Source organism: Chionomys nivalis, chromosome 22, assembly GCF_950005125.1.
Source record: "Chionomys nivalis chromosome 22, mChiNiv1.1, whole genome shotgun sequence".
Classification (NCBI taxonomy): domain Eukaryota; kingdom Metazoa; phylum Chordata; class Mammalia; order Rodentia; family Cricetidae; genus Chionomys; species Chionomys nivalis.
Window position 1 is genome coordinate 15,826,220 of NC_080107.1, and position 21,850 is coordinate 15,848,069.

General features: G+C 36.4%; 1 protein-coding gene across 4 annotated transcripts in view; it reads left to right on the forward strand.

The window, feature by feature from the left end:
* The window catches only part of Scn1a (sodium voltage-gated channel alpha subunit 1), a 116,603-nt gene that overhangs the window by 81,604 nt on the left and 13,149 nt on the right, over nucleotides 1-21,850 (forward strand). For all 4 annotated transcript variants that reach the window (XM_057755181.1, XM_057755183.1, XM_057755182.1 and 1 more), the window contains exons 17-22: nucleotides 730-1,212; nucleotides 8,077-8,197; nucleotides 9,745-9,899; nucleotides 11,608-11,781; nucleotides 12,612-12,734; nucleotides 20,257-20,538. In XM_057755181.1, coding sequence (XP_057611164.1) covers nucleotides 730-1,212; nucleotides 8,077-8,197; nucleotides 9,745-9,899; nucleotides 11,608-11,781; nucleotides 12,612-12,734; nucleotides 20,257-20,538 — 1,338 coding nt within the window. The remainder of the gene's footprint in view (nucleotides 1-729; nucleotides 1,213-8,076; nucleotides 8,198-9,744; nucleotides 9,900-11,607; nucleotides 11,782-12,611; nucleotides 12,735-20,256; nucleotides 20,539-21,850) is intronic.

A 21,850-nucleotide genomic window follows, 5' to 3' on the forward strand; every position in this document is an offset into this window, starting at 1 on the left:
GCGCGCATGCATGTGGAGGGGGAGAGATCTTTTGATATCGATTAGTGTTGACAAGATTGGTTAATGCTGGTGCATGCCTTTAATCCCAACACGTGAGAGGCAAAGTCATGAGGATCTCTGTGAGTTTGTGCCTAGACTGGTTTACAAAGCTAGTTCCAGGACAACCAGAACTACACAAAGAAACCCTTTCTCGAAAAAAACAAACCAAAAAAAAGGTCAATGAACATTTTGAAGACTTAAGCTTTTAATCCTAAATTTGGTCGTAATCATGTTGATTTTGTTAACACCCATCAACATAAAACCATCAAGAAAGAAACTTCAAAGTATATGTAAATGCATATTTGCAACTATTAATGATTTTTAAATTTAGAACTGTTACATTATTTCAGTGAATATGTTTCATTTTACTCATATCACTTTAAATACAATGCTAAATTAATTACTTTGAATTCTTCATTTCATGTGTGGGAAATCTTCAGAGCAGTAGGAAAAATGCTTTTGTTTTATAGAGATAAGGCCATATCACAAATTCTGAATGTCCAAGACTTTTCCAGGGCTGGGTGTTGAACCCAGAGCCTATGATATACAGTGTGTGATCTGCATATCTAACTTCTAATGGCTGCTGTATTTCTTGCTCTTATAGATTTAGATTATTTCTAAACCTAGGGGATAAGGAACCTGTGCTCTCCTCTGTGTTTTGGTGAAGATGTACCTATGTCTGTTTTCAAGGTCCTGAACCTCTTTCTGGCCTTGCTTCTGAGCTCATTTAGTGCGGACAACCTTGCAGCCACTGATGACGACAATGAAATGAACAACCTTCAAATTGCCGTGGACAGAATGCACAAGGGAATAGCTTATGTGAAAAGAAAAATATACGAGTTTATTCAGCAGTCCTTTGTTAGGAAACAGAAGATTTTAGATGAAATTAAGCCACTGGATGATCTAAACAACAGAAAAGAGAATTGTGTATCTAACCACACAACAGAAATTGGGAAAGATCTTAACTGTCTGAAAGACGTGAATGGAACCACCAGTGGCATAGGAACTGGCAGCAGCGTGGAAAAGTACATCATTGATGAGAGTGATTACATGTCATTCATAAACAACCCCAGCCTCACCGTGACTGTTCCCATTGCTGTGGGGGAGTCTGACTTTGAGAACTTAAACACAGAGGACTTTAGCAGTGAATCGGATCTAGAAGAAAGCAAAGAGGTAAGATTCTATAAATTTGCGGCCGGGCGGTGGTGGCGCACGCCTTTAATCCCAGCACTCGGGAGGCAGAGGCAGGCGGATCTCTGTGAGTTCGAGACTAGCCTAGTCTACAGAACTAGTTCCAGGACAGGCTCCAAAAAACCACAGAGAAACCCTGTCTCGAAAAACCAAAAAAAAAAAAAATTGGGGAGGTAGAAATCTATGCATATGTATATGTATAAATAAATGTATGTGGACTATATTGTCTGTACTTAAAATTTATAGAAACTTTTGACATAAGGTCAAATATTATTTTACTGAGAAACCAAAGACTCAATCCCAGAAAGATGAATGACAAATCAAAGCATAATACTAATGTGTGATTTTTCACAGTCTTATTAAAGAATATTAAATGTTAAATGAGTAACAAATGGTAAATGAAAATAAAATAACATCATTATATGAGTACTTAATTTTTATAATGAACAGTGAGGGAACATGGCATTGTAACTTATCCAGTAAAAATAAATCAAAACTATTTTGGATGCTTAGGAGCATGTAACTGATAAAAGTGAAATCCAGAGCTTTGTCTATGAGTATTTATGTTTTTCTATTTATCACCTCAGCTCAAATACACAGAAGTGAACTTTCGAAAGAAGCGGTCCATATTGTTCCCCACATTAAAATTGCGTTATGTTATACTTCTATGTGGGCTAAAATAGCACTGCGATCTGAACTGGATGAGTGATATAACCAAAATTTATTTATTCACAGTTCTGGAAAGTAGACAATTCAAGACCATGGTACCACCGGGTCTGTGTCTGCTGAGGGCCATCTTCTAAAGTTGTAGATGGCCACTTTCTTTGTGTCTTTACAGAGCCTTTCTGGGATATGTGCACATGAAGAGAAATAGATCTGTTTTCTCTTTCCCAACTTGTAAGGGCATCACGCTACTGGATTATAGCCTTAGCCTCATGATTCACTTGATATGTAGGCTCATTGACAAGCCTCAGCTTCAGATATATAGATAGCTTCAGCATTTGAAGATGGAACAGAAAAACAGGTGGGGGAATACGATTCAGTGCATGGGATCTTACTTAGAAAAATATTAACTTTAAACATTAGCAGATATTAAGGCTGTCCCTGAGTCGGACTCACTCACTTCTACTATTTCTCCATAACCAATGTGTTCCTGTTTCCTGTGCTGCTAGCTACAGTGTTCAGTGTGTGTTTAATATACTTTTTACTTATATTTTCAACTTATAATGGGTGTTATGAGATATGATGGTATATTATTCATTGAGGACAGAGATAACTTTGTAAGACAATTCTAAAAAAAAAAATCTAAAACAAAGAATCTGTGATTCAAGCTTCAATAGTCGTCCCCAAAATAGTAAAGCATCCTTATAGTCCAAATACTTTAAAGACATCAATATGTCAAAGACATTTGATGCCTAATAAAAATTTGTTGGTTTATCCACCATGTTCAAGTGAAACCATGCGGTATTTAGTAGGTAGTTGTCCGAGGCAGATACTGCAAGGCATATGTCGTAATTTAGGTTATTGTACATGTCAATTTAAGAATGACTGAAAGCCGGGCGGTGGTGGCGCACGCCTTTAATCCCAGCACTCGGGAGGCAGAGGCAGGCGGATCTCTGGGAGTTCGAGGCCAGCCTGGTCTACAAGAGCTAGTTCCAGGACAGGAACCAAAGCCACAGAGAAACCCTGTCTTGAAAAACCAAAAAAAAAGAAAAAGAATGACTCAAGCTTTTATAAAGTTTGTGTGTCAAGTGACCAATTCCCCCTTTTAGAAGCAGGAGCTGATATTAAAACTATCAGTGACTGCATTGAGATATTTTGGGGATTCATAATGAAAGAAGAGGAAGGAAACAGCACAGAGGCACAATAGTGGGAAAATCCTGACTGCAATGTCTATGGAAATGAATTTGGAGTGTGAAAAAAAACAAAACATACATCTTCCTTCACACATTCCAAATCCATTCCCTCCGTTTAACACTGAGTCGATAATAACTGATAAACAGAGTAGCAGGGATCTCATTTATACGTGTTTGCATATATGTGTTATCTCAGTAAAAGGCTAAGATTTAAACTAGGTCATGCTCTATTCATAGGTCGATACATGCTCAGTTTATACATGTGTTTTCTTTGTTGTGTCTCTACATACATGCAACGGTGCAATATACCCTTTGATCATGATATTCCAAAATTATTTATTTTGATCACTTATTAAAAGTTAAACTCTCATTAATACCCATAAATAAGATCCCTGTAGTAAATCTGGTCTCCAAATAAAAGCATTTCATGTTTAAAATTAAAGCTGAGCAGAAGAACAAGCCATCTGATTGATTCCTCCCGGACAACACCAAGCGTGCTTTGCTTGTTCTGTGTTGTGTTTTTCACCTTCAAGGTCAAAATCACTTTCTGTACCAAAGAACGTCTTTAAAAGCAAGAAATATGGCATAAATCCACCGTGAAGGGAAAATGCTCTTAGCATCAAGATGGCAGTTTTAAGTGATTTTGGAATGCCCTAGTGGGCAAGGCAAAAAGCATGTTTCAAGCACAATGCGGTTTCTGCATCCCTTCATCTCACCTCTTAAGAGAGCCTGCCAAGTATTTATGGATTCCACAGATCGGAGGATATGTGTATAATTTAGCTCCTGGAGTTCACGTGTAAAAATATACCCACTCTCTATTAAGTCCATTTGGGATTTAATAAGTTAAATATTGATTAATAGCTTAATAAGTGCCAAAATGTCTTTAAAATATTTTATCAATCTCAAAACAGTGAAAAACAATACTTTCAATTCATAGTAAAAGTAGTAGCAATTTAAGAACAGAAAAGGGAGAACCAAATTAAATTTTAAATTAGTAAAATTCTTGTTTGAAAGACATTTGGGTTGCATTGTTACCTAGTATCTCTAAAATGTTGTTGGAAACATGTCTTGTCTCCAAAGTTGAAGTGTACCCTTCCCTTACAGCTAAAGAGCTTTCTCCCCTGTTTGTTATATCAAAAAGAATTAAACTCATTTTTTTTATTTTGACAATGAAAAAAATAAAAATATATTGGTAAGCATATGTTTACTTCTAGAGTTTTGATACAATGTTTTTAATCTTGTGCTTAAAATGTAAGTAACAAATTAAATGAAGACACCATGTCTCTTAAAGACACAACAATGGAGGTGAAAGTATGAGTTTTTTTTCAAATTTACATTTATCTCATAAGTATTAGTATTTTTAATGTGGGTATTATTTGCAAGTGTCCATAAGGTATTTACAAAACTGAACTTTGTATTTGAACTCAAAGTAAATCGTAGTAAGTTCCAGAAAATAGACAGTGAATGGGGGTATCTAACCTCAGATCTGGTCAATAAATTAATTTAAATTAGAAGACAGAATTTTATTGACATACAAAAGAGTTCCCCAATAGCCTGGAATGGAATATATTTATTTGGAAATAAACTATCAGAAAGGGTAGTGATCTGCAGTCCTCTGCGTGCACTGGGAGCTAGAACCAAATCCTGCAGCCAAGAGTCCCACGTCTGTTTTTCATCTGGTTTGTAGTACATGAGACCACACCCAAAGTGGGCTGGTATCTTAAAGGCAATTATTGGCTGAAGGAGTTCCCACAGCAGAATTCCATCTAAAAACTAAGAAGGGACAGGTCTTTATGAAATCTAACTTTTAGTAAACATAATTGAGTTTTTGTTCTCCCAATTACACACCAATATTTACCTTGTGTTTATTATTTTTTAATCTAACTGTCCTGCTATATCCTCACTACAAAGGAATTTTCTAATAACTCAAAAGACTAAAATACAAGTAGAAATAATTTAAAGCTCATATTATCTCTATGAGTTAGGATGCCAATATAAAAATAATAATAATAAGCTATCAGCCTGTGTTTATTCCTAAAAAAGACTTTGTAAGAGTGAAAACCATATGTAAGCAGCCTTAAAATGTCAAAATATGAAATGTGAATATAAATATATTGTGAGTGGGTCTTATTGAGATGGGGATCAATTTGCCTTCTACACACAATGACACCTTGAAAATAGTAACATAATACCTTTGGCTGAGTTCTTAAAAATTTCAGTCCAGGAATTTCTCAGATAAGTCTTTTTTTTTTAGGACAAGAAAAATAGTACTTAGTTTCATCAAATCTATCAACTTTGTTTTCTTTGAAAGGCAGAATAAAAAATCAGTACCTCAAAGGTATTTTAGTAAAAAACTGTGACCCTTATGAAAAAAGTTGGTAAAAAAGTAAAACCAGCTCAATATTGTACTAACAAATGTCACTCTTATAGCACAAAATCATTGGTTCAAGGAAGAAACAGTTATGAGGCAGTGAGCTACTTCCATGACACTTGCCACCAAGCCTGAAGATCTGAACTTAATACCTGGGACCCAGAAAGTAGAAAGAAAGAACTGGGTCCATCAAGTAGTCTTCTGGATTCCGTGTGTGCTGCAACACACATGTACCTTCACACACACACACACACACTCGTGTGTGGCATGCATGTGCCTGCATATACAAAACAACTAAATAAATGTAATGAGAAATTTTAAATTATATGTTCTTGCTAACATCATTCAATTTATAACTTGATGGAGCAACTTTTATTTAAATAATAACTCATTTGTGAAGGCCTTATTTGACAACAAACTGCTTGAAAACTTTTTGTTCCATTCGGCACTGAAAACATGATACTACTGAAGAAGTTTTATTTTAATTATATCTGATATTGTGATTCTTGCTAAAGACTAAAATAAATTTAGAGATCTAGCAGATCACTGCTAAATGTTCAGGAAGATGAATTTGCTATGTAAATTAAATTTCACCTGACTCTCTGCCCACACAAAAATTTATTCAAAGGGGGGGGATAAGATTTCTAATAGTTAATGAATGTTGCTAAAGACTCTTACCTTCTGAAATCAATTCACTGATCATTACAATTAGAGAAAGCATCATAACAGAGAATACTGTCTTTATAGTGAAGAATGCTACATGATAATGAAATGCTACTCTGCTCACATAGTGTTTTATAAAGAAGTATTAATTCTTAACAACACTGGCAATGCCAATAAAAGCTATTGGTATAACATGACTTAATGAGGTGGCAAGTCTCAGCCTGGAATTATTGCGATTGGTAAATACCAATTACGTTGAGGATAAGACATAAGGATCTTCAGAAGACCATGTTCTGATAAATGATGGGCATTGCAACTCAAGCCCTCCATCTAAGGATTCTCCTCATTTGTTAGAGAAGCAAATGCATGATTTATCCTTGGGTATGTTTTAAGTCACACAAAGTTGTAGAATCAAAGATTAGGTCATTCAAAGCAAATGCAACCCAAATGTAGATGTAAAAAAATCTATCAGTTGTTACATCTTGTGTTGAACAATGAATACTCCAGGTGCTGAATGTGGTAAACAGGCTAACATAACTTTTTTTTGGGGGGGGAAAGTTAAGTCAACTTTTATTGAAGAATCTGTGTATAACGTCAGAGACAATCTTCACAATGAGCACTCAGAAATAGACTTATCTTTCATATCAACACAGGTCCTTATGATCTGTAATTTTCTATTCCACAAGAAACTTAAAAGGAAGGAAGACAATCAGGTGGATATAGACACAGATGTAGAAGTCATCTTTCTTTGAGAAAATACAAAGGAAACCTCTGTTCCATATAGATGAAATTCTATTCTAAATATGAACAGTTTTGGTATGGTGTTTAAAATTTATTATTTATAAATATTGCTGAGTGGGTCTTTGGAGTGATGTCTTTTAGGGTCTACATAAATCTATAGTTTGGAAAATAGCATACATTTTTTTTTCAACTATCAAACAGGCCCATAGATGCTTTGTTTGCCAATAAACACTGAGCATCTACCATGTTGTTAGTGTTCAGTGTATCTTACCGGACTAAATTATCAAAGGAACTAATTAGTTTTATCCAAATTTGAAGGCCAGCATGCCATCTTTACAAAGGACTCACAGAACTAGTTCCTATCTTAAGGATAAGTATGTATTTCCTGCTGTTTTTGCCATCCTTGTATCCCAAAAAGTCAAAAAGAGAGCCATGCATTTGGTTACTACTGCCAAACCCTGAGAACAGTGCTTCTATCTAATTAGCTTCACATGGGATATTAGTATGAACATTACGCATTGAGGGAAATTGACTTTTCTGTGGATTTATTGATCTGTCTTTGCAATGCTTTATATTCTAAAATATTTTTCAGTAATTGAACCTGCTCATTTACTAATCTAAGGATATTTGTTTATTGATGTATTTTTTAAACTTTTTGTAAGACATCTTGTCTCCAAAAAGCATATGGAATATAAAAATATGAGTGCTTTTATAATAAATAATTCTGATCTTTTTATCTACATAACAGTGGATATTATAAATGTAAGTTAAAGCAGCAGGTCATAATAGCCCAGAAGTAAGATAGTTTTAAAGAAATATATATATATATATGTTTAAACATAGAATAGACTAAGGATTTTATTTCTTCCTAAGGTTTCTCTTGGTTTCATCCTCTCTCTCTTCTCCCCACTCCTACAAATCATGACACTGCCCCCCCCCCCCGATCCACAGGACAGAAATGTCCTCACTATGTGTTACTGATGGTCACTTGTAACAACCCAACCTGATATGGCACTCTGGTTGCATACAGAAATTCCTGGGCAAGGAATTTATAGTGAGCTTCTCCTTCTCGAATATCTGTTTTACTATAAAGATTCAGGCCTTCTTTCCTGAAGAAAAGCACAAAATAAAGTCCTAATAGTAATCCCTTTGTGGTAAGCCGCTGACCAGGGAATTATTAAAGGGATTTGCTCTTTATGCTCGTTTTCTGCACAGAAACTCAATGAAAGCAGCAGCTCTTCAGAAGGGAGCACAGTGGACATTGGGGCCCCTGCAGAGGAACAGCCTGTCATTGAACCTGAAGAAACCCTGGAGCCCGAAGCCTGCTTCACTGAAGGTAAAGGGGAGGTGGTCATGCTCGCACTCGCCTATAGAGGGCGGCTTTTGCAGCTGCCAACCATCCAAAGTGGGTCCCTCACACACGCTAAAACTTAGGCCCATTTCAAGCATTTCGAAAATTTTAAATCCAGTACCGTACTCTGATTATTTCCTTTCAACCGTAGCAGAGGTTATGAGTCTAGAGAAAAATGCTTTTGTTTCATCAAAACTCATGACTAATTGACATTTTTTCAGAGAAAATCGTGATTGTTTTTTACAAGAAGTTTACGTCTTAAATGTTTGTCCAGTGCTCACCAAGAGAACTTGCCCGAATGGTAAATATTCTGGCTATGAAAACTCAGGGGGTTTTAAATTTAAAGCCAGGTTTTTAGATGAAAAGCAAAATTCTTAATGCATACTGTGAACATAGGACATGCACAGTGCCCTGGATTCCTGGGCCCTGCCCAGAGCCTGCTTGAGCCTACAGAGATGCAGGCAAATGTGTGAGACCCATCTCCTACAGTTAGTGTTTACTATGGTTTCGCGCCTTTGCGATTTGAGTTTGGGAAATCTCAGTTTACTTGTAATTTTATATTCGTCGTTCTTTGCCTCATAGGCCTAAAACGTCACCCGTCTTCCTTTGTCCCCTCTATAAACTACATACACCATCACGCTAAACCTTTCTCAAAACCACCTTTGTGTGCCCATCAGGAAGTTTCTTGTTGTGCTGACGAACTCAAACAGAATTCACCTGACAGCTCATACTTATGATTACTTCCCCACCCCCCTTTTTTGGTGCTTGTGGCAGCTTACGCCTTCCTTCTGCCCCTTTTTTCTTTCTCTGCTTTCTTCTGACATCCCACCTTTTCTCGCCATTATGTCTTCCTTTTGCCTTAGAGCAGTGTTCCTGTATTTATCTCTTTAAAAAAAAAAAAATCTTAGTGTAAAGTACTTAAACACAAGAACATATATAGTACTTTCTTCTTTCCCTTTTAATTTTCCTCCATGGTGTTTAGAAAGGCAATTAGTGATGTCCACGGGTTTGACTCAGAAAATAAAAGCAATGTGGGGAAGTCAAAGGCGCATTGAAGCAGGACCATGCAAATCACCTGTTAGTAAACTCAGCTATCTCAGAGAAACATACACACCCTGCCAGGAGCACCACAAGAGTACCCATTTGCTGATGACATCTGAATTGCCGCTCTACACACTTCTTAAGGGGGATGTTTAATGTTCAATTATCAATTTCATTTTGTAGTCCTTTAATCGAGCAGCTACAACAGAATGTAATACAATTGTACCGTAAAGATAAACTACTTGTCACATTTGTGATTTACACCGTATTTTTATGAAAGCATCATTGTGTAAAGAAAAGGCAAAATCTGAAGCTGCCGTGTGGCCCATCGATTTCCCATCGCTCATAAATACACACTTGTTGCTGTAAGCTGAAAGTGTGATCACAACCAATTAGGGATCACGGTAGAAGGATGAACCTGGGGTTGGCAGGTGCATGAGGGCGGCAGCAGAACTGTCTTCTCTACTCCTATTGGGAGCCTATGTTTGCAGGCTGTGTCCGGAGATTCAAGTGCTGTCAAATTAGCGTGGAGGAAGGGCGAGGAAAGCAGTGGTGGAACCTGCGTCGAACTTGCTTCCGAATAGTTGAGCACAACTGGTTTGAGACCTTCATTGTGTTCATGATCCTCCTGAGTAGCGGTGCTCTGGTGAGTGAATGTAATTAAGTAATTAACCCAACGTGCTCCAGCAGGGACTCTGACAATCACCTGGCCCAGTGACTTTCTAACCCTTTGTACTCCATAGCCTTAGTTGCCAATGAGTCTTCAATTCTTCCACCTTTTAATCTCCCAGCCACAAATTTAACGAATAACTCTGTATTGCTGGGTTTGCTTTTTGTATGTATGTATATTTCTAATCATTCATCAGTGCTTGCTTATTATGATGGAGTTCAGAAAAGTTGGCCCTTCTGCTTGGTCATTATAAACAAATGAGTATTCATTTACTCTTTGTTGAATGAAACGTAAAAATGAGAACCACAAAAAAGTTCATGGAAGAGCTGGTACTGTGATTCCATGTCCTCTGAGTTCTAATGAACTCTGTGTGGGCACTCTAGTAGGTCCATAGGAAGCATTTCTCTGTTCCTTTTCGTGTGTTTTCACAACTCTTGGGCTTCTCAGAAAACAATGAATATTGGTGAAAATAAATAGTGGACAGAATGCCTACGTGATGATTTAAAGATTGGATTCTCTTCATTGGAAGGTGCTAGTTTCATCAGAATCTCTTCAAATTTAGATGAAAATTATTTACAAAGATAGAACTATATTGGTAGCATTTTAGATGTAAAGAAATATTTAAGTCATAAAATATTTTGGTTTGTTTGTTTGTCTGTTTCTGTTTGGGGGATTCTTTTATTTTATTTTTGGAGCCTGTCCTGGAACTAGTTTTTATAGACTAGGCTAGCCTCAAACTCACAGAGATCCACCTGCTTGTGCCTCCCAAGTGCCTGGCTGTCATACAATATTTAATAGATAGATGATAAATAGAGAAAGAGATTCATACATATATGCATACATGGATTCACAGGTAAAATATATACATAAATAAATACAAAGTGCTTGCCTGAGTAAAATTCTTACAAGATTTTAAATCATGTATTTATTTTCCTGCAGATTTCTGGGTAGGATAAATGTTTTCTTCATATCACTTTAGCCAAAAAATCCTTTCATCATTGAAAGAAATATTCTCAGAAATAAAGTACCAGCTCAGGTTTATTTTAGTACAACACATAGGAGGATCTAACTGAAAAGTAATGTTACGTTAACATTAAGTAATGTCACCTTATCTCTGCTAAGAAGTAAAATTATCTGCAAAATCAATAAACAAAATACAGTGAAGTACTTAGTAAAATTGGACAGTATGTTGATAAACCATTTCTGCTTCATAAAAACTATTATTGTTTGCTTATTTAATCTCTTCTCTATAAAAAAAAACCATAAGTAAGAGATGGAATATTTTTCCCTCTCGTGGTGCTGAAGATAGAACTCCTGGTCTAACGTAGCTTAGACAAATACTCTAGCCTCTGAGTCACATCCACTGCATGGAAACTCAAGAAAAGAAGTACAATGGCTGCCATGCAATATGACAATGAAGAAACACTTTCTGGCCTAGCCAATTGACTCATGAAATTATACTTTCACTTCAGGAAGAGTGGAGTCATGAAGACCCCTCTGGTTTTAGTACCTAGAGAAGTATGTCTTTTCCTCTAATTTAAGATGAAAAGACCCAGAGAGTAGCAGAACAAAACCAAGGCTCTCCTGTCTCAAGGGAATACCATGTGCATATACAATCAGAAAAAATAAAGCTTTCAGATTCTGTGGCATGTGAAAGCTAAAATGTGTAACTTTTTCTTCTTAGGCCTTTGAAGACATATACATTGATCAGCGAAAGACCATCAAGACCATGCTGGAGTATGCTGACAAGGTCTTCACTTACATCTTCATTCTGGAGATGCTTCTCAAGTGGGTGGCCTATGGCTATCAAACTTATTTTACCAATGCCTGGTGTTGGCTGGACTTCTTAATTGTTGATGTAGGTATCTTCCATGTCATGCCTTTTGCTAGAGGTAGTTTGTCTCATTTGTAGCCTTCTTCTAAAATGATGAAACTCTGGCCACTGTGTTGTGATGACAAGATGGGCTACACAGCCCTTGAACCTCTCACCTCAGAAATTTAGATAAATTCAGTAACGAATCAAAATAAGGGAGCTGGAACACATCTTTCATTGCAGCACTAGGGAGGCAAAGGTAGGCAGATCTCTGAATTAGAGGCCGGCCTGGTTTACAGAGAATGTCCCAGGACAGCCGGGGCTACACAGAGAAACCTTTATGAAAAACAAAATAAGTAAATGAATGAATGAATAAATAAGGGAGATAAGATCTAGTAGAAAATATAAATTTATATTTATAAAACATGTTGGTAATATACAAGATAAGTGATGGAAATTCAAGTGTGTATCACTCTGTTGTGTCGGGAAGACACTTGTTCCTTGGAGTCCTTCACCAACTCTGACTCTTAAGATGTTTCAGCATCCTCTTCCTCATGGCTCCCTAAGCCTTAAGAGCAGGGATCTGATGAAGACATTCCATTTAGGGCTGAGTGCTCCAAAGGTGGAGTGCTCCCACTCAGCCTTGTCCTCTTGTGGGTATCTACTGCAAAAAGCAGCTTCTCTGATGAAGGTTGAGTGACACCACCTATAGATAAAGCAAGATGTCGTTGGAAGTCATTTTGTTGCTATGTTCTTTTAGTAGAGTAACAGAACAACTATCAATTTTAAAAAACTGCATCTTTTATATTAGGTGGTAGCTACAAATTGAACGAGAGCAGTTTCGTTTATTCATCATTTTTTTGTGTGTTGTGCAGGTTTCTTTGGTCAGTTTAACAGCAAATGCCTTGGGTTACTCCGAACTTGGGGCCATCAAATCCCTCAGGACACTGAGAGCTCTGAGACCGCTAAGAGCGTTATCACGATTTGAAGGGATGAGGGTAAGAAAATGAAAACTCTGGAGTATTCTATCTTGCCAAAGCTAGACTGAATCCAGTTTAACTAACAAGAAATAGATGCATGCAAAAGGAATGGCAACTCTTTGCAAAAAAAAAAAAAATTGCTATTTTATCATTTTCTCTGTTGCATATTGACTTCTTGGTGATATGCAAGAGAAAATAGCCCTTTCTGAAAATGATTCAATATCATTTATCTGCTTGGCTAATTAAAATGACCTTATTTCATAAGTGATCTTGGGAGTTTCCTTATAATCCCAAACTCAAAAAAAGGCAGATACTCTATTTAGTAACTGAGGAGTTATAAGATATAATTTTGTGTCACGTCATTCTCCGTGGTGATGACCTGTCTGTACTTAAGGAATCTTATTGAAATTAATGTTAATCATAAATATGTATGAGTACAAAGGGGACAAAATGAGTTGTTGAGTGTTTTGTCTTTAGAATGCCAACATTTTCATTATTTTAATGTATTCAAGGACAAATATTAACTACTGGCTGACTTTTCCCTTATACCACCAAGTTGTAACTAAGCTAATCTTAATACATAAGTAAGATACCAATTTAAATATATATACCCACACGTCTTATAACAGCAAAGCCAAGCTATTAAGTAAAAAGAAACAGAATATGTATTTTATATTCATTACCGTAGGTGATTCACTAATGAACCTTAACTTAAAACTCATTTCTCACTTATCCAAAATTTTATTGCACCCTTTTGAGCAAACATTAAGCCCTTCTCCATAATTCATCACAAAGTAGAATTTTGCATTTATTGACTTATTATTATGATTATTTTAAAGCATAAAACATTCATTTATGTAAGATTACAGTGTAAAATTTTATTTTATATTTTTAAGACCCAAAATGCATGTTCTCTAAACAAGGCATATGAAACGTGCAAACGAAAGAGAAAGCCTTTGTCCTGTTACTGCCTTAGGGTCACCTATGCTCTCAAGCAAGTGATGCTACTGGATCTTCTGCAGCGTGGAAAGGGCAGACATCCTGTGTTCCCTCATAAATAGATGTCTATTATCAATTTTATTATACTACACTTCAAGAGGCTTAACACTCATCTTAATTTCCCTAATACATATGGAAACATCTCTTTACTAGTCACAATCAAGCTCAAAGAAGCCTTGATTTCATATTCACATTTATATTAAAAACTATCGTATACTTTCTCCAGATTATGCAGGCATTAATCTTTTCCAGTTTAAAAAAAAAAAAAAAAACACTGTCACTCCAGAACGACAATTTCAGTGGTCAAGGACAACATCGTTCTCATGCATTTTATATAAAATTATGTTGACCTAGTTAAAATCCATAATTTGAAAGGCTCCCCAACGCTGAGTGATGCTAAGTGTACATGGTTGTTAGAAAACATTTCAAATTTGACCTTTTATAAGATTATTAAATCTACAGTCTTTTATTTTTTTAAATTTTCATATGTTCTTATTCTTTATTGATTTTTATTTTTGTATGTAACACTTACTTTCCATAACAAGTGGCTTTGTTTTCTATTTTCTGTTTCTGATAAAAGTGACTTCATCTATTATTATTAATAATGCTTTCTTTAAAAAAATCTGAAGTCATAAAAGCAAAATCTCTGTGTAGATGCTAAGAAGCTCATTTCTAACTATGATTCCTTGGCTCAAAGTAAGGCCAGGAACACCACACACCAACGCCAACTCCTCAGCACCAGTTTGGCATTGTAAAGTCAAAATACCATTCTTCTCGCTCCTTCTGCTGTATTTCTAGCATATGAATTCTTCTACTCTGTGAAAATCTGACTGTGGGTGATGGTGAGGTGGGATGAGATAATGCCTGTGACCAGGAACTGAGATTAGAATGTCTTCAGAAACTCTCATTTTATTCTCTGTGGCAGCATAGAATCGCAATAGCTGGGTCACAGCGAAAAGCAGGCACTCATTCTGCTTTGGGTTTCTGTCACTCTTTCAAAGCATGTGCTTTTATGCAACACTACTGAATACGGCATGCTGCGTAATGCTTGAGAAGGAGTTAGCAAGTAATAAATGAGACATCATCACGTTGTCCTTTTTGTTCTGCATGTTTTATGCACATTTTTGGCTGACAGCTTTTGAACATTTATTGTATTTCAAATTTCCAGTCCAAATTTTTCAACTCGTGAAATTGAACTGAATGAACCAATGTCGTGAATACCTAGGGTCAAATAAAACTTGTTATTTAAATTAGCAGTTTTAGTTTCCTATTCTGGGAAATCGTAAATACCGTTTCAAAGGAACTCAAGTCTTAATTGCTAGGGAAACAGACAGCGAGCATCATATACAGAAAGTAACACCAAATGTTCTGTCATATCAGATCTCTAACTAATAATAAACTATATATTTCTATTTTATATAGGATAATCTTGCTCCAACTTGGATGGGGTGGAGCGGTGGTTCCTCCCCTCAGCCCTTTATTATGGGTACTGTATTACCCCTTTTGCTACCTTTAATCCTTGCACTGTGACTTATGTGTAGTGGGGATGAGGGAGGGAACGGGAAGGGTACGATTGCACCACAGTAGGTACAATGCAGCGTTTACTTCCTAATCCACTACTTTCAGTGAGCTTAACTTTCTTTGGGGGAAAAATTATATATATATATATTTAGATTAATCTTAACTTCTGTGGATTATGACCCCAATAGCGCATATTTTTGTTAAGCTTCACTAAATATATATGATTTAGCTACTGTGTACTTCATTGTTCATTTACTGGAATATGACTTGATTGGTGAGGGTGGGGGACCCCGGTATAGGATGATTATTATGAAATCGTTCTGACTTGTCAAGCTGATGATAGTGTCTGAGGCATATATCTCTTGCCTTGGAGACACTGCTCTGGTCTCTCCAAGGGCCAGCTAGAGTCCATCAGTTGATTGTTAATGTGTGTGAGCAGAGACTAAGGTGCAACATGCCAGGCATCATAGGGTCATTATTGATTATGCTCAGTCTCAGTTTCTATCACTAAAAATATGTTATTTGCGAAAGGTAGCAAGGTGAGATACCTGTGAAAGAGCAGAACATACAAAAATGTGTTTTAAATTCTAAAACCAAGAAATGGGAAAAATGAGCTTAATTGAACTATATAGAATAGAGCACACATGTAGAAATAAAAAAAACTCATGAGCACTAAGGTATTCATGCGTAAGCCAACTCCTTGCAAGCCACCCCAGCATCTTAGAAGACATCACAGTGAACCCCAAAATAAAAACAAATCTCATTTTCATTACCTCTTAAAATTCAGGAGTCTTATGTAATAAAGATAAGTTTTATTATTTAGAATAAGAAAAATAGCATTTTGTTTGGATAATTGATACATTTGCCTATCAGACATATTAATAAAATTTCATAATACTGATTTAGGTGTTAGGCTCTTTGAACATATTTTTTTACTTTTCATATTCAGAAGTCATGATTTCTGCTTTCCTATTATTCACATGATTTTTCTGTATTTCTTCGAAAAACTATGGAACCCATGATTAGCACTGACTTGAAAAATCAAATCAGTTCATTTAGAGGAAACTTGAATGCACTGAAATTTCTAATATCTGCTAGCATATTTGTCTGTTTCTCATTTTTCATCAATTTAACCAGAAGTGTGGACCTTAAAGAAGAAAGAGACTCTAAGAACTGATTGTGCTACTAAAGAGAAATCCTACTGGGAACTGGTTTAAAAAAAAAAATTGTTGGAAGAAGCGATCTCTACAATCAACCCATTAAGCATGCTTCTTTCTTAGACATTTCCTTTTTATGCACCTTATAACCTCAATTTGTTCTTTCCAATTTATTTAGACTAACTCTTCCAGTACATCCCCACATGGGAGCCAATTACTGACTTTCCCTAGAGACTGAAAGGAATTAATACATCTCCCTCTCTGCAGAACCAAGGGATGCTTGGGACTCTTGGGAAAGACAATCCCTTTGTGACCTTTTGCTCTGTACTTTAATGAAATAACAACTTTAAGTGCATTTTGATTGACAAATCTTCTGATGCTACGCCAAATGGCTTTCCAAGACAAAGTTCCTTGCGAAATAAAATTTCTCACTGGGCCAAATCTATGGCAAATTTGTACATCTTCTTCTGAACTACACACCTACACAATACTAGACATCATCACAAACTCAGTAGTGAACATTAATTTCAATTCAAACCCAATTCCTGTTACAAAGGATTTCACCCATATTTATTACATTATACAAGAAATCCTTATTCAAATCTTTACTTATCCTTCTCATAAAATCCAGAAATGAAATATAAAAATTATGTTGTGTTTAAAACGTACTAAGATAAATTTTACTTTATTTTATTTTCCTTTTCCTATTCTGAAAGATCTGTCACACTCAAGACAATCAAAGTCTTAATTATTAGTAAATACGTCTTTGTATCTTACATTTTCACAAAGATATTAGTACCTGTCTGTGGAGATGGTAACCTCCATCTCCAGATGGTTCAGTTCCTAGCCAGTCAAGCATGAGGACTGGAATTTGGTTCTCCAGAACTTACGTAAATTATAGATGGGAATAGCAGCTCACCTGTAATTCCAGAGCTAGGTTGATGGGAAGAGATCTCTAGAGAAAGCTAGCTAGCTAGACTAGCCCTGACAGCAAGCTCTGAGTTCAAATGACTCAATGAGTAAGATTCAAAACAGTCAAGGAACACCTCCACTCTTACATCTACTTCATGCCTCTACACATGTGTTCACATGTGCATGAACACTTGCACACATATATGCTGTCACACGGAAACATACATCTATTCATGAGACATACACACATTAAAGTATCATAATCTACCAAAGATATAGGAATCTAACTTTCACACAGAGCAGTCAGGGAAACCCATAGGTGGTGGAAATTCTTGAAAAAATAAGCAGGGGGAATAAGAAGGAACATGAAATGCCAATTCTGGTCTACTTTCTGAACCTACCTTGTTTTGGCTTCATTAGTCTCATTTTCCAAATGAAACCCCAACACTAAATTGTCTTTGAAGTTCTTTCCAGGACTGAAGTTATGATTCTTGAATTCAAAGGAGACAACTCTCACCTTTGTTAAGGAGGCTGACCTGGTGGGTAGAGTTAGACTAAGTAAAAGACGTGCTTATTTTGAGCTAAAGTCTTGAGAAGTGGGGGGTATCTCAAGAGGAAATACTGGGAAGGGAGTTTTAAAGAAAGAAGAGTCTCAGGCAAATGCATTAGCACATAGTTACCATCAGAGAAGGGTTTGGAGTGTATGTGGCCAGCTAGGGAAGCTGGAAGGGGAAATTTACCATGGTAGTGAGATTCTTCTGCAGTCATGTCTGACACCTGAGCAGAATCCCCATAAACCACCCTGTATGGTGGAAAGAAGAGAAACAGATCCTGAAAGTTGTCTATAGCATGTTCATACACACACATACACACACACACACAGAGAGAGAGAGAGAGAGACAGAGACAGAGACAGAGAGAGAGGGAGGGAGGGAGGGAGGGAGAGAGAGAGATACGGTGGGTAGATAGGCACGCAGGCAGACAGACAGATAAGTGGATAAATAAGTGGACAAATAAATAAATCAAATGTTTCAAGGAAAGTAGATACAGACTAAGGAGTGATGTAGAGGTCAAAGAGAGGTAAATGTTTTCTAATGGCTAGAGAACCACCAGGAAATTTTAAAACGGGACTTGGAATAACTTTCAGCTTGGATAGAAGGAATTTATCTACCCCAAGTATCCATGATATCCATGTAGCAAAATATCCATGCCAAAAGAAGGGGAGAGAATAATCTGACAATAATGTAATAATGTTCTAAAGTAACAGAGGTCAGAGTCAAGGAGATCAGAAAGGTGGGCAAACAGCCAAGTTGGAAAGGTACAAAAGCCACAGACCAGTATCGGGATGGTCAGTGCCATGGGGGTCAAAGGCAGAAACTCACTTGTTAGTACTGACTCCGTAGTCACAGCAGACATACACTTCAGTGTGGATTGAGATGAAGAACTCAGAGAGGAACAATCGCTCCATTTCATTATTCATTACTCAAATTCAAAAAATTAACTCTATGAGTACACTTAAAATAATATCTTAAAGTATTTTTAGAATCCTTTTCAATAAATAACTTCAAAATTAGATTGAAGATAACTTCAAAAAATAATATATAAAGGAAGGTTTTGTGTTAACTCTTTCAGGCAAGCTATAGAGTGAGATAGTTGCTATGTGTATATGTATCATTTCTCCACACAAGCCTGTCCTCGGCTTCTGCCTGGACAGCTCAATCCAATTAATCTTCTCATGTTCATTCCCAATCTTCATCATTATTACTTTGGCCCACTTAATACGCTGTTTTGTGGGCCCCGGTGGCTATTGTTTCCTACAGAGTTCAACCAGGGCTCAGAAGAACAAGGGATTGGCTCTTATACTTCCATCAGACAGGCAAAAACGTTTATTCTGAAATTGAATTCAAAAGAAAGTAGATGATATTAAGAAGCACCAAACTGACAGAAGCAGCAGGCATTACCACGATTGGTACCAATCTCAGCCATTCATGTTCAAGTGTGAGGCACATCTGCCCTGAAGAGTATTGTAGGTCTAGCCTTTATCCCCTCTCATAGCTACTCATGTGCAGCTCCAGGGAGCTATGAAGAAGGAAGCTGGAACTCCCAGAGAGTAGATATGTTTAATCTGTGGTCCTGAATTAAGAATAAGAAGGAGATAAATTCCTTTTTTATGAAAAAGGGGAGATAACAGTTTAGCATAGGGCTTTACAGAGTCACATCCTATCTGAGAAGTATGGCCTCCCTCCTCTTCTCATTTTCCTCCGAAACTGATCTTCCTAGTGTTTCATTTAAAATAAGTTTATTGGATTAAACTCAGTAAATGAAACAACTCTCATGACTGGAGCTTGAAATAAACGATGTGATGATCTACTGAAATACATAATGCTAAATTGTCTTGCTTCTTATGCAAAAACTATTATTAGTTATAGCAATGCATGGATAATTAAGGCCAAAAATATATTAGGTGTTTAAAATAGTTTTATATTTATACATCTTAATTTTAGTTTATTTCTAAAGAATACTGGTAAAAATCAATTAATGCCCAAATGTTTTAGTTATGTTCTTTGACATATTGGTTTTTTTCATTGTTTTTTAAACGAGCTAATCTTCTGCCCAGAAGTTCCTACTTCTCTTTTTTTTCTAATGAACTATACATCTGATGTCATCCAGTAGCAAATTCCTCTGATTTTGCTTTTTTCTTTAGCTCCTCCTTTATATTAAATTTCTTCTCCCCCCCCCCATTTCTTTGCATATGGCCTATATTTATGTTTCTAAGCATAGCATTGATGGAAGAATGGATTTATTTTAAGATTATTTTTGCTTGGCTCTTACCTAAATAGGCTAAGTAGTCTTGGTAGAAAAAAAAATAAAGATGAAAATTCCTAGGGGAATGTCTTTCTGCTTTTAACCAATGAGAATTCTGACTCTTGTTTCTCTCCATTTGTGTATTAGGTGGTTGTGAATGCCCTGTTAGGAGCAATCCCCTCCATCATGAATGTGCTTCTGGTTTGTCTTATATTCTGGCTCATTTTCAGCATCATGGGCGTAAATTTGTTTGCTGGCAAATTCTACCACTGTGTTAACACCACCACTGGTGACATGTTCGACATCAGCGAAGTGAACAATCATTCTGATTGCCTAAAACTCATAGAAAGAAACGAAACTGCCCGGTGGAAAAATGTGAAAGTCAACTTTGATAATGTAGGATTTGGGTATCTCTCTTTGCTTCAAGTTGTAAGTGAACACTCTTTTCTCTGAAAATTTTATTGCTCAGAATACTAACAAAGTGGTTATTACAGCTGTTGTTTGGTTAAGAAGAAAGCTTGTAATAATTTTTCAGTATTATTTGTTGGTACATGTCTCAGAGTCCAGAAGAGTAGTAATGTTCACATGAGAAGGCAGAGTCAACAGAGGTCAGGCGTTTCAGTTTTTTTTCCAAGGGTCTTATTTTCTTTTTCTTGTGTCTCCTCAAATTCCTGTCCTCATGGAAAAAGTTTGTTATTAACTAAATGAAATCACTGGTATTTATCAAACATTCCTGGATAGTAGCTGATGTGTAAGAATTCACTGAAGCTCAGCTACGCCAGTCTGACTTGGAAGTTTGAGAAAGAAGGTTGGGTGTGAAGATTATGTTTTCCCAATGGGAAAAAAAAACTAACAGAGTGTCAGCATGTAGAATTTAAAGGCAGACAACTCTAGTCTCATACCATATGAGATTTCATTGCCATCGCTGAGTTCTGTTTTACCCTAAACATCCCCTTAGTTTCCTAAGAATAGTTTATACGTGTATTTTTAAATTATGAAACATGGTGGTTCCTTAAATGTATTTATCCAGGGACACTTCTAACTGCAACACAGTGAGTGTAAGCAAAAACCAGATTATTTATTTATTAAAAAAACAAAACAAAACAAAATACTGGTCTAGTTTTTCTGCTTAAACCAGAAAAACAAATAAAAACGCTATATGTTTTCTTCTCTTTCGCTTCTTTAGGATGTTCAGAGCAGAACTGTACTTGGTTTGCTAAGATAAGGTTTTGGGTCCTTAATAGAGACCCAGCAAACAAGCCTATGCTGTTTCGAACAGCTTTCATAGATGTTCTTACAACTATTCTTTGATAACTTTGTCTCTTTTTGTGTTCTTGGAATATCTTTCTCCCAGAACTGAATACAATGATTTTTTTCAATGATTTTTTTAAAAGATAGCAAGAATAATCTCTTAACCATTACAACGGGTTCACCATGTTTTGCTTCCATCCATGCTCACCCTGTACTGGCATTCGCACTGATAAGTCATGTATCTAAAATATCACTTTCTTCATAAAACCAACGACAGAAAAATCGGGCATTTTAAATAATCCTTTGAAATGCTAAGTGATTTTGAAAAAGAAGGGGCTGTTTGCACACAGTTCTTCAGTGAACTCTGCTCTAAATAAGCAAGTCTTTAAGGGCCATTTCACACTAGACCATACAGAATCACCTCTCACCTCTCTATTGATTAGTAATTCCACTGAAATGGTTCCTCAAATCAATTATTTCTGGTTCCTGT